This window comes from Stegostoma tigrinum, chromosome 29 (genome assembly GCF_030684315.1).
Source record: "Stegostoma tigrinum isolate sSteTig4 chromosome 29, sSteTig4.hap1, whole genome shotgun sequence".
In the NCBI taxonomy this organism is placed as follows: domain Eukaryota; kingdom Metazoa; phylum Chordata; class Chondrichthyes; order Orectolobiformes; family Stegostomatidae; genus Stegostoma; species Stegostoma tigrinum.
In genome coordinates this window covers 22,058,308-22,075,369 of record NC_081382.1, presented here as the reverse complement: position 1 = coordinate 22,075,369, position 17,062 = coordinate 22,058,308, and the positions used below count along the sequence as shown (strand labels likewise).

General features: G+C 44.2%; 1 protein-coding gene across 1 annotated transcript in view; it reads left to right on the top strand.

Annotated features, from left to right (window-relative positions):
- Positions 1-388: 388 nt before the first annotated feature.
- Positions 389-17,062, top strand: part of LOC125465592 (prostaglandin G/H synthase 1-like) — a 104,003-nt gene continuing 87,329 nt past the window's right edge. Inside the window, exons 1-2 of the mRNA XM_048559287.2 lie at positions 389-636; positions 756-818. Of these exons, the coding sequence (XP_048415244.2) occupies positions 630-636; positions 756-818 (70 nt within the window). The 5' untranslated portion in view covers positions 389-629. The remainder of the gene's footprint in view (positions 637-755; positions 819-17,062) is intronic.

Sequence of the window (17,062 nt, the reverse complement as noted above, 5' to 3'; positions counted from 1 at the left end):
CCACTGTGCCACCCGAGAAGCCCAAGAGGCTCTTGTTTCCAGTAAATGTACTCAACTACTGCTCTCATTTGAAATCTACCAATGCTCCAAACCACCCTGTTTCAGACCTAGACCCTCCTTCAGAAATCATTCTTCAGAAATGTGTTAGATTTTGTTTACCTATTAAATAGGTCACTTCTGTCAACTCAAGTGCTTGAGCCCCTCTGGTGCGGTGGTTTGTCCCTTCCTTTAAGTGAGATGCCCTTGTTCAAATGCCACCTGTTCCAGGGGTGAGCAATAAAACCTGTGAACTGGCTAGTTGGGAAACACTTTGCAAACAGAGAGTATGTATTGAGACTCGGCTCGGCATCAGTCCCCGCCCAACTAGAATTACGGTGATACACTGAAGGCTGTGTTCAACTCTTATGTTCATGTTGTAAGGCTCCAACAACCACAACTGAAGGGGTTACTTCGGCTGCAGTTTACTAGTTCATTTCTGGCAGCAGTTTCCACATCTTCCTGTAACAGACTGGAGCAACTTTTCTCAGACGAGTTTATCATTCGACAAATATAACTTCCTCAGAATTTGAAGTTGATTGGTATCCCAGCAGTTCCTGTTCAACTTTGAAGCAGAGGACTAGCCTTGAGTAATGGAAGGTAAAGGGAATGGTATCTTGTTTGTCATTCCCATCCACCCCTTTGTTTTACGCATTCAGAAGAAATCTATTTTAATTCTGAATAGCTTATTTAGCATATCTGTACTTTTCAACCCGCAGCTGCCAGGATGATCTTCCTTTTCGTCCCGCTTTGTTTCCTGAAGGTGACAGACTCTACAACCAGTAAGTTTATCAGTCCGTGTCCGCCTCTTGGTTCGCCAAATAAACAGACATCTGTTTAAGCTCGGACGTTCTTGTGTTGGCTGCAGTATTGTGGTCTTGTGTGCATGTGTGTGCTTTCTTCTGTGAAAACTTTTGTATCATAGCCTGAGAACCGAAGTTATACAGAACTAAACAGCATGGCTAAACCATTAGCTGAAATAAACCACACGGTGGCGTGAGATGAAGAGAAGTTGTGGAAGTTGGGGGGAAATTGCAAGAACAGAGATACACCAGTGGGCGTTGCATGTTTTTCGCTCTAAGTAAACATTGTGGAATTGTTTCAATTAGTTAAGATTTACGATGTGTAGGTTTCTGTTTTCTGAATTATGTCGTTAGCACCAACTGTTTTGAGTGCTTGTGACGTCCCCCTAACTCCCACTGATCAGAGGACACCTTCGGCAAGAGCTCCCATTGGAGATCAGGCACGTTGTTACCATCAGAGATAATGGGAACTGCAGATGCTGGAGAATCCAGTCCAGGATAACAAAGTGTGAAGCTGAATGAACACAGCAGGCCAAGTAGCATCTCAGGAGCACAACAGCTGATGTTTCGGGCCTAGACCCTTCATCAGAGAGGGGGATGGGGTGAGGGTTCTGGAATAAATAGGGAGAGAGGCGGAGGCAGACCAAAGATGGAGAGAAAAGAAGATAGGTGGAGAGGAGAGTATAGGTGGGGAGGTAGGGAGGGGATAGGTCAGTCCAGGGAAGACGGACAGGTCAAGGAGGTGGAATGAGGTTAGTAGGTAGGAGATGGAGGTGCGGCTTGGGGTGGGAGGAAGGGATGGGTGAGAGGAAGAACAGGTATGCAGAGACAGGTTGGACTGGTTTTGGGATGCAGTGGGTGGAGGGGATGAACTGGCTGGTTTTGTGATGCATTGAGGGGAGGGGATGAGCTGGGCTGGTTGTGTGATGCCATGGGGGGAGGGGACGAACTGGGCTGGTTTTGGGATGCAGTGGGGGAAGGGGAGATTTTGAAGCTGGTGAAATCCACATTGATACCATTGGGCTGCAGGGTTCCCAAGTGGAATATGAGTTGCTGTTCTTGCAACCTTCGGGTGGCATCATTGTGGCACTGCAGGAGGCCCATGATGGACATGTCGTCAGAGGAATGGGAGGGGGAGTTGAAATGGTTCGCGACTGGGAGGTGCCGTTGTTTGTTGTGAACCGAGTGGAGGTGTTCTGCAAAGCAGTCCCCAAGCCTCCACTTGGTTTCCCCAATGTAGAGGAAGCCACACCGGGTACAATGGATACAGTATGCCACATTGGCAGATGTGCAGGTGAACATCTGCTTAATATGGAAAGTCATCTTGGGGCCTGGGATGGGGGTGAGGGAGGTGGTGTCGGGGAAGGTGTAGCACTTCCTGCGGTTGTAGGGGAAGGTGCTGGGTGTGGTGGGGTTGGAGGGCAGTGTGGAGCGAACAAGGGAGTCACGGAGAGAGTGGTCTCTCCGGAAGGCAGACAGGGGTGGGGATGGAAAAATGTTTTGGGTGGTGGGGTCGGATTGTAGATGGTGGAAGTGTCGGAGGATGATGCATTGTATCCGGAGGTTGGTGGGGTGGTATGTGTCAGTCCTAAGCAAGGAGCTCATGTTTGTCCCCCTCCACCCACACATCAACGAATACCAGTCACGTTTGGACATCGAGCAGTTTTTCTGCTGCCTTCACCTCCATGCTTACCTCTTTAATCGGGAACCTAACCCTCCCTCCACTGACCCCTTCACCCACCTCCAACACAAGTCCTCTTCCTGGACACCACCCCCAGGCCTCCAAACCTCCCTCGACCATTTCATCTCCAACTGCCGTTGAGGCATTAACCGCCTCAACCTCTCCACCCCTCTCACCCACTCCAACCTCTCCCCTGCAGAACGGGCAGTCCTCCGCTCCAACCCCAACCTCACCATCAAACCCGCAGACAAGGGAGGCGCAGTGGTAGCATGGCGCACTGACCTCTACATCGCCGAGGCCAAACGCCAACTCTCCAACACTTCCTCCTACCGCCCCCCCCTTGATCATGACCCCACCCCCCGAGCACCAAACCATCATCTCCAATACCATCCATGACCTCATCACCTCAGGGGACATCCCACCCACAGCCTCCAACCTTATTGTTCCCCAACCCCGCACGGCCCATTTCTATCTCGTTCCCAAAATCCACAAACCTGCCTGCCCTGGTCGACCCATTGTCTCAGCCTGTTCCTGCCCCACTGAACTCAAATCCACCTATCTGGACTCCATTTTCTCCCCTTTGGTCCAGGAACTCCCTACCTACGTCCGTGACACCACCCACGCCCTCCACCTCCTCCAGGACTTCCAATTCCCTGGCCCCCAACACCGCATTTTCACCATGGACGTCCAGTCCCTATACCCTATATTCCTCATGCAGATGGCCTCAAGGCCCTCCGCTTCTTCCTGTCCCGCAGGCCCGACCAGTCCCCCTCCACTGACACCCTCATCCGCCTCGTCGAACTCGTCCTCACCCTCAACAACTTCTCTTTCGATTCCTCCCACTTCCTTCAGACTAAGGGGGTGGCCATGGGCACCCGCATGGGCCCCAGCTACGCCTGCCTCTTTGTAGGTTACGTGGAACAGTCCCTCTTCCGCACCTACACAGGCCCCAAACCCCACCTCTTCCTCCGGTACATTGATGACTGTATCGGCGCCGCCTCTTGCTCCCCAGAGGATCTCGAACAGTTCATCCACTTCACCAACACCTTCCACCCCAACCTTCAGTTCACCTTGGCCATCTCCAACACATCCCTCACCTACTTGGACCTTTCGGTCTCCATCTCAGGTAACCAGTTAGAAACTGAAGTCCATTTCAAGCCCACTGACTCCCACAGCTACCTAGAATACATCTCCTCCCACCCACCCTCCTACAAAAATTCCATCCCCTATTCCCAATTCCTCTGATGACATGTCCATCATGGGCCTCCTGCAGTGCCACAATGATGCCACCCGAAGGTTGCAGGAACAGCAACTCATATCCTGCAGCCCAATGGTTTCAATGTGGACTTCACAAGCTTCAAAATCTCCCCTCCCCCCACTGCATCACAAAACCAGCCCAGCCTGTCTCCGCCTCCCTAACCTGTTCTTCCTCTCACCCATCCCTTCCTCCCACCTCAAACCACACCTCCATTTCCTACCTACTAACCTCATCCCACTTCCTTGACCTGTCCGTCTTCCCTGGACTGACCTATCCCTCCCTACCTCCCCACCTATACTCTCCTCTCCACCTATCTTCTTTTCTCTCCATCTTCGGTCCGCCTCCCCCTCTCTCCCTACTTATTCCAGAACCCTCTCCCCATCCCCCTCTCTGATGAAGGGTCTAGGTCCGAAACATCAGCTTTTGTGCTTCTGAGATGCTGCTTGACCTGCTGTGTTCATCCAGCTTCACACTTTGTTACGTTGTTACTATCATACGGGATCCTGGTTAAGTAGCACCTGCATTTTACAATTGTCATCCTCATCCCTCCCCTCCTCCTCTTGCACTGCAGCCTGGCCAGGTATCTGCCCTCCTCTGGCCCATTGAGAATTCTGAGTTTAATTGCTCTGGGTCCTAAACCTCCAGAATTCTCTCCGCAAACCTACCTGCCTCCCTACATCTCTGATCCTGAAGATAATCCTTTCGAGTAAATTCTATCAGCCATCTGACCTACTATCTTCTAATGCCGTTCCGTGACAAATGTTTTAATAATGCTCTTGTCAAATGCTTTGGGAATATTTCCACCTTTAAGGAGCTGCACAAATACAATTTGTTAGTATACATTCAAATAAAAGCAAAACTTTTAAGTTTTTGAGAAGATTTATAGCTCAGGTTCTGGATGAAGTTGTAGACCTGCACGCCGAGCTGGTCGATTTGTTTGCAAATGTTTTGTCACCCTGCTAGGTAAGACCATCAGTGAAACTCTGGTGAAGAGTTGGTATTCTGACATGTGTGTTATTTATATACCTCGGTTTGCTGGAGTGATTGGCATCACTTCCAGTTCTATTTTTCAGTGGTTTAACTATCAAGTCCAGTTCATAATGGTAGAACGTAAGATCAATGGCGAACTCCAGACTAGCGTATACAGAGAGACCACACATACGGACCAGATACTTAATTACTCCAGCAACCACCCCAACACCCATAAATGGAGCTGCATCAAGACATTATTCAAACAGGCCACAACACACTGCAGCGACCCAGAATTGCGCAAAGCTGAACAGGAGCATTTATACAAAGTTTTTAAAAGGAATGGATACCCAAAAAACACAATCTGCCATTTCCTCTGCGACAAACCAAAACAAGAAGACACAACATGGCCAGACACACTAGTCACCCTACTGTATGCCAGGGACATGTCAGAGATGATCGCGAAACTACTCAGACACCTAGGTATCAGGGTAGCCCACAAATCAACATCCATCCTGTGACAGCTACTGACAAATGTAAAGGATCGCATACCCAAAACCAATAAAACTAACGTAATATACAAAATACCCTGCAAGGACTGTGAAAAATATTACATAGGCCAAATTAGAAGAAAACTGATAATAAGGATACCCAAATACCAACTAGCCACTGAGAGACATGACCAATTCTGACCAGTCTCAATACACATGCACAAGGAAAGACGCAAATTTATCTGGGACGACACATCCATAATAGCAAGAGCCAAACAGAAATATGCCAGGGAATTCCTGGGGGCCTGGCATTTTAACTGGAACTCCATCAACAAACATGTTAAACTGAACCCGATATACAAATCACTGAGAAACAGAACTGGAAGTAAAACCAACCACCCCAGCAGACCGAGGCATATAAATAACGAGCGGGACAGAACACTGGTACTTCGCTGGAGGTGCACTGATGATGTTACCGAGCAGGGTGACGAAACATCTACAACCAAACACAACAGCTCAGTGAGCATGGCTACAACATCAAAGCAAAACTCTGATGGAAATCTGAAATAAAGACAAATGTACTGGAGAAAATCAGCAGATCTGGCAGCATCTGTGGAGAGAGAAACAGAGTTAATGTTTCAAGTGCAATATGAAGTATCATCGTAGAAGCCCAACAGTGCAGAAAGAACTCATTCAGCCCATCAAATCTGCACCAACCCTCTGAAGAGTGTCCCACCCAGACCCATCCCCAAAAGATCCCAGTAACCATTCAAGAGGTTTTTTCTATGGTCAATCCACCTAACCTGCAAATCTTTAGACTGTCGGAAGAAACTGGAGCACCTAAAGGAAATCCGCACAGAGGCAGGGAGAATGTGCAAACTTCATACAGACAGTTACCCAAGGCTGGAAACAACGCAGGTCCCTTACACTGTGAAGCACAGTGCTAACCATTATATCACCATGAATTTTTCAGATATGGGTAAGAATCAAACTGAGCTCTGTTAACTGTTTCTCTCTGTACAGCTGTTGCCAGGCCAGCTAACTTTCACTGGGACTATTTGTTTTTGTGGCTATTGTTATTACTGTGCTCATAAATTTCTGTGATCTGGGAGCTGTAACACATTACACCTAGTTTCAATTGATTGAAGACATTGAGCCAAGTGTTACAATGATACCAAACTTGAAATTTTCTGCATACTTCTCATCTATTCTTATCGTAAAAGTGCCTTTATTGGGGAAGTTGGATCTCCCTCCCACTGCAACACTCTCTATATTTGGGAAGTACCCTTTTGAAATCTGTAGTGCATCCTCCTGTCAGTTCCCCATGCCCAATATCACCGGAAATCAAGTTGGGAAGTTCAAACAAAATGCAATCTTCAGTAGAAAAGGAATTAGGGGCTGGGTGACTTGGTAGACTAGCACTGTTCAGTACCCACCTTAGAGTTAGAGTTTTCTGTTTGTATCTTTTGATTGATTTCCTTTAAAAATTATGAATCTGTCACTGTTATTATGCCCTCAATTATAATTTCCAATGAAACATTGATTTAAAAAGTTATATTTTCCTGAAGGAAAACACAGGAGTATATCTTAACTTGGTACATTTACTATCATTTGGATTGAAGTAGTCTTGAAATGATTTGCCACCTCACTTACATTGGTCCCCTGGCTATCATTGGCCTCAAAAGAACTTTTTGTTCTATATCCTGTTATCAGGTAGTTGCTGACATGTGTAAATCAAGATCTGATCAAAAATATTGAGCCTACATTGCACAGTTAAATTCAAATATCTGATATCACTTCATGAGTTCCACTGTTCTATCATTAATTCTTGATCCTTTTTCTCGAGGTTCACTGCCGATTAATCTTTTCTTTTAAATTAAGGCAACAGAACAGCAACGGACGAAAACTAAAGATAAATCTAATAGACTCAAAAATGTTAGGAATTTATTTATCTGTAACCTAATAAACATCTGTTTCTGGGTGTGAATTCATGCTTGGCTTATCTCATTCCCATTTCACCCTCCGTCAGTCCATCTGAGAGGTGACTGAGACCTTGTAAATTAGGAGGGACAATTTTATATTTTCTCTTTAACTATAGAGATACAGCACGAGCAGGAACATGACTTTTGCAAAGTGGCAGGATTTCCAGTGATGTTGTGAACCATCGACTGCATGCAATTATCTTTGCAGAGCTCACACTTGGTGAGATAAAAACATAAGAAATAGCAGCAGGAGTAAGCCATCTGGCCCTTAGAGCCTGCTCTGCCACTCAGTAAGATCATGGCTGATCTTTTCATGGACTCAGCTCCACACGGCCGCCCACTCGCCATAACCCTTAACTTCATTACTTTTCAGAAATCTATCTATCTTTGCCTTAAAAACATTCAACAAGATAGCCACAACTGCTTCACTGGGCAGGGAATTCCACAGGAATTTCACAGCCCTAGGTAAGGAAGTTCCTCCTCAACTCAGTCCTAAATCTGCTCCCCCTTATTTTGAGGCTATGCCCCCTAACCAGGAAACAATCTCCTGCTTCTATCTTATCTGTGCCCTTATACTTCCGTGTTTCTGTAAGATCCACCCACATTCTTCTAAATTCCAATGAATATCATCCCATTCTATTCAAGCTGTCCTCAAAAGCCAACCCTCTCAACCCTGCAATCGACCTAGCAAACCTCCTTGGTACCTCCTTCAGTGTAGAAGCCACAAAGGATTCTGTCTCATTGACGTGAAGTTGGTGTTTGACACTGACAAATCATTACACTGGTAAATGTCAGCTGTCTTGGCAAACAACACCCTCATCCTAAGGTGGTCTACTACATCCACCCCACCGCATACCACCTCAGGAACCACTGCTTGGAGAGAAGGAATTTTGTGATGTGTGTGAAAAGCAAGGTACCTGAAGTCATATGACATGAAGCTCGTTCTTCATGGCAGAGATCAGGATGATGATAAGACCATAACACCATAAGACATAGGAGTGGAAGTAAGGCCATTAGGCCCATTGAGTCCACTCCGCCATTTAATCATGGCTGATGGGCATTTCAACTCCACTTCCCTGCGCTGTCCATGTAGTCCTTGAATCCTTGTGAGATCAAGAATTTAGCAATCTCTGCCTTGAAGACATTTAACGTCCCGGCCTCCACTGCGCTCCGTGGCAATGAATTCCACAGGTCCATCACTCTCTGGCTGAATAAATGTCTCCTCATTTCCATTTTAAATTTACCCCCTCTAATTCTAAGGCTGTGCCCACAGGTCCTAGTCTCCCTGCCTAACGGAAACAACTTCCCAGCGTCCACCCCTTCTCAGCCATACATTATCTTGTAAGTTTCTATTAGGTCTCCCCTCAACCTTCTATACTCTAATGAGTACAATCCCAAGATCCTTAGCCGTTCATCGTATGTAAAACCTACCATTCTAGGGATCATCCGTGTGAACCTGCTGGACATGCTCCAGGGCTAGTATGTCCTTCCTGAGGTGTGGGGCCCAAAATTGGACACGGTATTCTGAATGGGGCCTAACTAGAGCTTTATAAAGTCTCAGGAGCACATCAATGCTTTTATATTCCAACCCTCTTGAGATAAACAACAACATTACATTTGCTTTCTTAATCACGGACTCGACCTGCAAGTTGACCTTTAAAGAATCCTGGACCAACACTCCCAGATCCCTTTGTACTTCTGCTTTATAAATTTTCTCACCATTTAGAAAATAATCCATGCCTGTATTTTTTTTCCAAAGTGCAAAGCCTCGCATTTGCTCACTTTGAATTTCATCAGCCATTTCCTGGACCACTGTCCTAAACTGTCTAAATCTTTCTGCAGCCTCTCCACCTCCTCAGTACTACCTGCCTGTCCACCTATCTTCGTATCATCGGCAAACTTCGCCAGAATGCCCCCAGTCCCTTCATCCAAATCATTAATATATAAAGTGAACAGCTGCGGCCCCAACACTGAACCCTGCGGGGCACCACTTGTCACTTGTTGCCATTCCAAAAAAAGAGCCTTTTATCCCAACTCTCTGCCTTCTGTCAGACAGCCAATCCTCAATCCAAGCCAGTAGCTCACCTCGAACACTAAGGCCCCTCACCTTACTCAGCAACCTGCTGTGAGGCACCTTATCAAAGGCCTTTTGGAAGTTAGATAGATAACATCCACTGGGTTTCCCCGGTCTAACCTACTTGTTACCTCTTCAAAGAATTCTAACAGGTTTGTCAGGCATGATCCCCCCTTACTAAATCCATGCCGACTTGGTCTAACCCGACCTTGCACTTCCAAGAATTTAGAAATCTCATCCTTAACAATAGATTCCAGAATTTTACCAAGAACCGAGGTTAGGCTAATCAGTCTATAGTTTTCCATCTTTTGTCTTGATCCTTTCTTAACAAGGGGGTTACAACAGCAATTTTCCAATCATCTGGGACTTTCCCATACTCCAGTGACTTTTGAAAGATCTCAACCAAAGCCTCTGCTATTTCCTCAGCCACCTCCCTCAGAACTCTAGGATGTAGACCATCGGGGCCAGGAGATTTATCAAATTTTCGACCTTTTAACTTTTCTCGCACTTTCTCTTTTATAATGCCTACCATACTCAACTCTGCCCCCTGACTCTCCCTAATTGTTGACATACTACTCATGTCTTCCACTGTGAAGACTGACGCAAAGTACTTATTAAGTTCTTCAGCTATTTCCTTATCTCCCATCACTAGCGGCCCAATATCTACTTTTGCCTCTCGTTTGTTTCTTCTGTATTGAAAGAAGCTTTTACTATCATTTCTAATATTACTAGCTAGCCTACCTTCATATCTGATCCTCTCCTTCCTTATTACTCTCTTTGTTATCCTCTGTTTTTGTAGCTTTACAAATCTTCTGATTTCCCAGTGCTCTTGGCCACTTTATAGGCTGTCTCTTTTTCTTTGACACATTTCCTGACTTTCTTTGTCAGCCATGGCTGTCTAATCCGCCCCCAGATAATCTTTCTTTTCTTTGGGATAATATTTGAGATGTGCCTTAAAGCCTTAAAGGACTAAATTTAACAGGAGCTCAGCATAGTTTTCTCCAGTGAATTTAAGAAATGCAGGCTATTTGCACTCTTCTTTGGTTCTGTTCGATTTCCTGTGGTTATGGGTCCCTTTATTCTCCAAGAGAGAGGCAAGAATATCAGCCAGTGTGTTAAATTGTGAATTTGTATTGTCCCTGCAATGGCTGAGAAGGAGGAGTTTAGTCACTTATGCAGTTGGGCCCTCTGTTCAATATGTGCAACATTGTGTACATGCAGTCATAGAGTCATAAAGTCATAGAGATGTACAGCATGGAAACAGACCCTTTGGTCCAGCCTGTCCCTGCCGACTAGATAGCCTAAATAAATGTCGTCCCATTTGTCAGCATTTGACCCTTATCCCTCCAAGCCCTTCCTATTCTGTATACCTATCCAGATGCCTTTTAAATGTTGTAATTGTACGTTTCCACTCTGACCTTAAACCTGTGCCCTCTTGTTTTGGATTCCCCACACAAGGGAAAAGACCTTGTCTATTTACTCTATCCATGCTCTCATCAGCCACTGACACTACAGGGAAAAAGCCCCAAGCTATTCAACCTCTCCTCATAGCTCAAACCCTCCAATCCTGGCAACATCCTTGTAAATTTCTGAACCCTTTCAAGTTTCACAATGTCCTTCTTATAGCAGGGTGACCAGAACTGAACATAGTATTCCAATAGCGGCCTAACCAATGTCCTGTACAGCCCAAATATGACCTCCCAACTCCTATACTCAAATCACTGACCAATAAAGGCAAGCATGTCAAACACTTTCTTCACCGTCCTATCTACCTGGGACTCCACTTTCAAGGAACTAAGAACCTGTACTCCTAGGTCTCTTTTTTCATCAACACTCCCCAGTAACTTACTATTAAATGTTAAGTCCTGCCCTGATTTGCCTTTCCAAAATGCAGCATCTCACATTTATCTAAATTAATCTCCATCTGCCACTCTTCGGCCCATTGGCCCATCTGATCAAAATCCCATTGTACTTTGAGGTAACCTTCTTCACTGTCCACGGCATCTCCAATTTTGGTGTCATCTGCAAACTTACTAACCATTCCCCGTATGTTTACATCTAAATTGTTTATATAAATGACAAAAAGCAGTGGACCCAGCATCAATCCTTGTGGCACACCACTGGTCACAGGCCTCCAGTCTGGAAAGCAACCCTCCACCACCACCCTCTGTCTTCTATCCTCAAGCCAGTTCTGTATCCAGATGGCTAGATCCACTCATTCCATGTGATCTAATTTTGCTAACCAGTCTACCATGAGGTATTTTCTTACTTTAGATTTTCTGATTTTGCAATTAAATCTGTGCAGTTTTGTTCTCTATCCTACTACAAGTGGGAACAATTTCTCCCTATGTACTCTGCCCATACTCCTCATGATTTTGAAAACTTCAATCAAATATCCTCAACCACTCCCTCTAAAAGGGAAACAGTCCCAGCTTCCCCAATTCATCTCCATTCTGAAGTTTAACATCCCAGGAACAATTTTTGTTAACCTGCTTCCACGATGTAGGGATTCTACGATCTATTTGATGATGATTCAACCCACTTTATCTTTGTAACCCTGCATTTCCCACAGCTAATTCACTTACCCTGCATATCCCTGAACACTGTGGAGGAAGCCCACGCAGACACTGGGAGAAGGTGCAAACTCCACACACATTCCGAGGGTGGTATTGAACCTAAGTCCCTGGTGCTGTGAGGCAGCAGTGCAAACCACTGTGCCCCCATGTTGCCCCAAGTGTGGTTGCACGATATAGAAATGCTAATTTGCTCGAATCATGTCCGTATCGAATTAGAGCTTATTTGATAAAACATCAGCTGGAATCAAAATATCCTCATCAATCCTATCCTTCAAAAAAAGCTCCCATGAGTTAGTTGAACATAATTTTCCCTCAAGAGATCCATGCTGACTCTCATTTAATCCACATCTGCCCACGTGACTATTAATTCTAACATAATTATTATTTCCAAAAGTTTCCCCACTCCGAAGTTAAACTGACACGTCTGCACTTGCTGGGCTTATTCTTAAACTCTTTTCCAAATAAGAGTGTAAGTTTGCAATTCTCCAGTCTCTGGTAACACCCCTGAATGAAGGAAGACTGAAAAATTATGGCCACTGTCCTTTCAATTTCGACCCTCACTTCCTTCAGCATCTTTGGATGAATGTCATTACATGTCACTACCTTGTTGAGTCTTACTGCAGTCAGTGTACCAAATGCCTCCTCAGCAATTTTGAACCAATCCTCTTCTGGGTCCTTGACCTGGGTAATGTCTGCTTCCATGGGAGGGAAAATATTAATTTAACGCCTCAGCCATGCTTCCTGCTCCCATATGTAAATCTCCTGTTTGGTTCTTCAGTGACGCTCCTCTTTTTACATACTTTGATCCAGCTTATCAACAGGCCATTGTGCGCAAAGGTTGCTGCACCTTTTGGCTCACTAGAATGAAAAACTGAAAATAATTGCTTGATCAAAACTGTTTATACTTGTTTCCTGACTCAATCAGCTTGTTGGCCACCTGAAAATACTGATATGATTGTCAGACTTAAAATTATAAAACATTCACTTGGTTGGTTTGGTCAATGTCTTCTTGTTTAACTTAAAAGTGGTGGTCCTACGTATTCTGTCTCTTGCCCTTTCAGAACGAGCCATGAACATTTCCGTCAGCTATTTGCTTGTTCTTGTCATTGTATCAGCTTTTATTTGTCTTTAAATTACTCCTTAGTGGATTGTAGGAATCAGTGGTAAGGCCAATGTATGTTACCCACCCTTAAGTGACCTTGAACCATGTGATTTTCAATGATAATTGGGGAAGCAATAAAGGATCAACTACATTCTGTGGTCACATGTAAGCCAATCAAGTAATCCCCAAAGGACATTAGTGGGCTAGCGGTGTTATTACAACAATTGATGATAGTTTTGTGGTGACTATTACTGAGTCCGCACTTCCAAATGTAGTCATTGAACTTTAATTCCAACAAATGCCATGTTGAGATTTGAAATTTGTTCCCAGAATATTAGCCTTGGGCCATAGGAATATTTATCAAGTGACATTGCCACTATGCCACCATTTTACCTATTAATGAAATATGACTGTGGCTTCATTCTACCTGAAGTAACCATGTCTTCTTTGTCTAAGATAACAACGTGTGGGGCTGGATGAACACAGCAGGCCAAGCAGCATCTTAGGAGCACAAAAGCTAACGTTTCGGGCCTAGACCCTTCATCAGAAAAGGGTCTAGGCCCAAAACATCAGCTCTTGTGCTCCTAAGATGCTGCTTGGCCTGCTGTGTTCATCCAGCCCCACACTTTGTTATCTAGGACTCTCTAGCATCTGCAGTTATCTCTGGTGTCTTCTTTGTCTGTTTAGTTTTCTTAATGGTTTCCCAACTGTTTTCATGAACCCTGTTTATGCAACTTATTTGGTCCATCATTAAAAGCAGAGTATAACTTATCAGCTTCATGTATATTTTTGTATTTAGAATTTTAAGAAGGGGACACATAGTTGTTTTACATTTTAAAATGTTCTTGCGGGTTTGGTTAAGAAGAGTCTGCGTTTTAGTGAAGTTTGGTTTGAATAGCTGGGGTTTAACAGTTCAGTGCTTTACAATAGGCAGAGGGGAAAAAAACTGGCTGGTACCCAATGACAGGGGTTGAGATACAATGACGTTGATCTGTGTTTTGTTCTATCAGTCTGCATTTGGACAGAATAGAGTGGAGACTGGAGTTTTACTCAGATTTCTGGTAAGAAAACTGCTGGAGACTGAGTTTAGAGAACTGATGTATTTACTCTGAAATTAAATATTAGCCAGTTTAGTTTGCAAAATGTTTTAAGTGCCTTTGCGGAGAGTTATCAGCCATCTAGTGAGTGCACAGAAATCTGCTGAAATGCACTGATTCAGCTGTGTCAGCTTAACTGTGGACATAGTAAGGTTTACATGTCTGTGAGCATATTTCTGGGATTTAAAAACAAAACCACTGTGAATTTACATTGTTGCAGGTGGTTAAATTGAGGTCCAGTATAAGATAAAGTGTGGAGCTGGATGAACACAGCAGGCCAAGCAGCGTCTTAGGACCACAAAAGCTGGTGTTTCAGACCTAGACCCTTTGTCAGCCTTTGTGCTCCTGAGATGCTGCTTGGCCTGCTGTGTTCATCCAGCTCAACACTTTGTTATCTCGGATTCTCCAGCATCTGCAGTTCCCATTATCTCTCTCCAGTATAAGATAGTTCAGTTTATTCCCTTGTTTCATAAATGTTTAATTTTATGTGTTAAAGGTAGACTGGCAGCCTCTGTGGGTTTGTTCAATAACTGACCTCCACTGTGGGGAAAAAAGAAGGTTAGGATCTAACAAACCAGATTTTGCTTTGAGATTTCTTTCGCCCAGAATTAACATCAGGTAGAATCATAACAAAATACGGTTTCATCCAGAATCAAAATACTTTGAATTTATATGGGAGTTGGGGATCAATAAAAAAAATGAAAAGAGATACTGGAATAGGAACAGGTGAATTGTTGTGAAATACATTACTTGTGTTGGAATTTTCTTCTGTTACTTTGGCATTTTAAAGTGGCTTTGGCCGTTGCTAAGACTTTTCTGGGAATAGAACGTTTAACAGTGGTTTCAACAAACAAATCTTTGACTAAGGCTAAACCGAGAGAGCAAGTGAGCCAACTGAAGTCAGAAAAAAGACAGGATCTTGTAAGTATGATACGTTGAAATGAATACCCATCATTCAGAGATGAAAGAAAAAAAGCCTGAAAGTGATGTATCAGATATAGAATTAGCTAAGGTTCATTTACAAGTGAAAACTCTTGAATTGGAGAAAAAGAGATGAAGGAAAAGTCAAAAGAGAGGAGAATGTTTTTTTAAAAAAAAGAGTGGATTTGACAATAAAAGAAGAAGACAAAGAAAGAGCAATGAAAAAGAAAATAGTACGAAAACAACTTTAGATTGGGAGAGAGAGATAAAGGGAATGATAGAACCCAGAAACCGTGACTTGGCTGGAGAAAAGCTTACAGTAAAGGGAGAAAGAAGACATACTAGTTCAGGGGATTATTCTGATTCCTCTGATGAACTCACCTCAACTAAAAATCTTCACTTTTTGCTGAAATTTACAGAGGATGGAATTGAAGGCTATTTCAGCTCTTGTGTAAAGATAGCTATGAAATTGACGTCACTAAAAGATGCCCGAACCATAACATTACAGTGGACTGAATTTTACCAAAAGTCAGCCAAGTGTGTGCTCAGGGAGCTTCCTTTGGTGTGATCCAGTGGGTCTTCTCAACTGGATCACATATATACCTCCAAAGCACTGTGCTCATACTGTCTTGTACTCACTACTGACAGAAGTACTTGCCACTAACAGAATCTTTCAGGATTTCTGGTGCCAGCACCACATTCAATTCCCAGCTGTGGATTAAATGAGGAACATTGTTTCAAAGTGCACTTAGTAGAGGGGAAAGGAGAAAGGAAAGTTTCAGAGGACACACGGGTGACACTTCATTGGAAATACAAGCTCGCATTCTTAAAAGTACTGCTATTTCACATCATCACCCACTGATTATTACCTTGTAACTGCAGCTCCACAGATCACCCATCCCTACTTCATACCAGCATAGAACCCTCTCTGGAGGACTGCCACTCTTTCCTGAACACCCAGCATTACTTTTTGTGCTTGTCCAGTGTTAGAAAGCCTTCATATAGTTGAAAATATGTATTTTTATTGAACAAGGAAAATGAAGCCAAAAACAAAAAAAGCTACATTTGCATTGGGGAACTATTTCATTCAAGGAGTAGCAAATATACAGTCAATGGATGATGACTGCACCCAGCTGTCATCTACTGGAACTGGATGCTGATTAAGTTCAATCTGGCTTGTTGGGCCTGACACTAAAGTGCTTTGTCATGTGGAATTATACAATCATTGAATCCCTACAGTGTGGAAATAGGCCCTTCAGCCCAACAAGTCCACACCGACCCTCACCCAGACCCATTCCCCCATAACCCACCAATGCATTCCGCCCAGACCCATTCCCCCTATAACCCACCTAATCTACACATACCTGAACACTACAGGCAATTTGTTAGTGATATCCTCAAAAGACTCGTTCCATTCTCACAACTCTTCGGGGTCCATCACTTCCTTCTTCTCCTGCTCCAAGTCTAGAGTATACAACAAGTTTAGAGTGTGCAGCACACTCTGTCTGGAAGATACTGCAAGGCCCTCCCCAGGCCAATCAAAGCATCAAAACCTCATCCCTTCTGAAAGCCCATAGAGTTCTCAACAAAGGCCCTGGAGGATGAATGGTCTGCATGATAACTACACTCAATCAGGGGTTATGTAATGGAGACAAGACTGCAGAGAGAAGCCTTTTTCTCACAGTAATCAACCTTGTAAGGTGCCTGATCCTTGATAGGTGCTAGGAACAAAGAAGTTCTCAAGGATATAGGCAACATGATAGCTCGCAGTCTACCTGGTGCGGACCTCTAAAATACAGTACCAATGCTCATGGATGTCTAGTACACTGATGGATTTGAATCCTGCTGTATTGATGAAGCCTGCTACATTATGATTTGCCAACATCTACATAATGCAAATTCAGTCTAAAGCAGCATCACCTTGGGAAATCAGGCTATCTCAGCAAAGCCTGCTGCCCAAGCTGCAGCACTGACCTTGTCCTGGGGATACAGATGAAGCGGGGTGACCAGGTACAAATGGTTTCAGTGAATTCAGGATTGTGAGATCCCACCAATTCCCACCAAACTCTTTC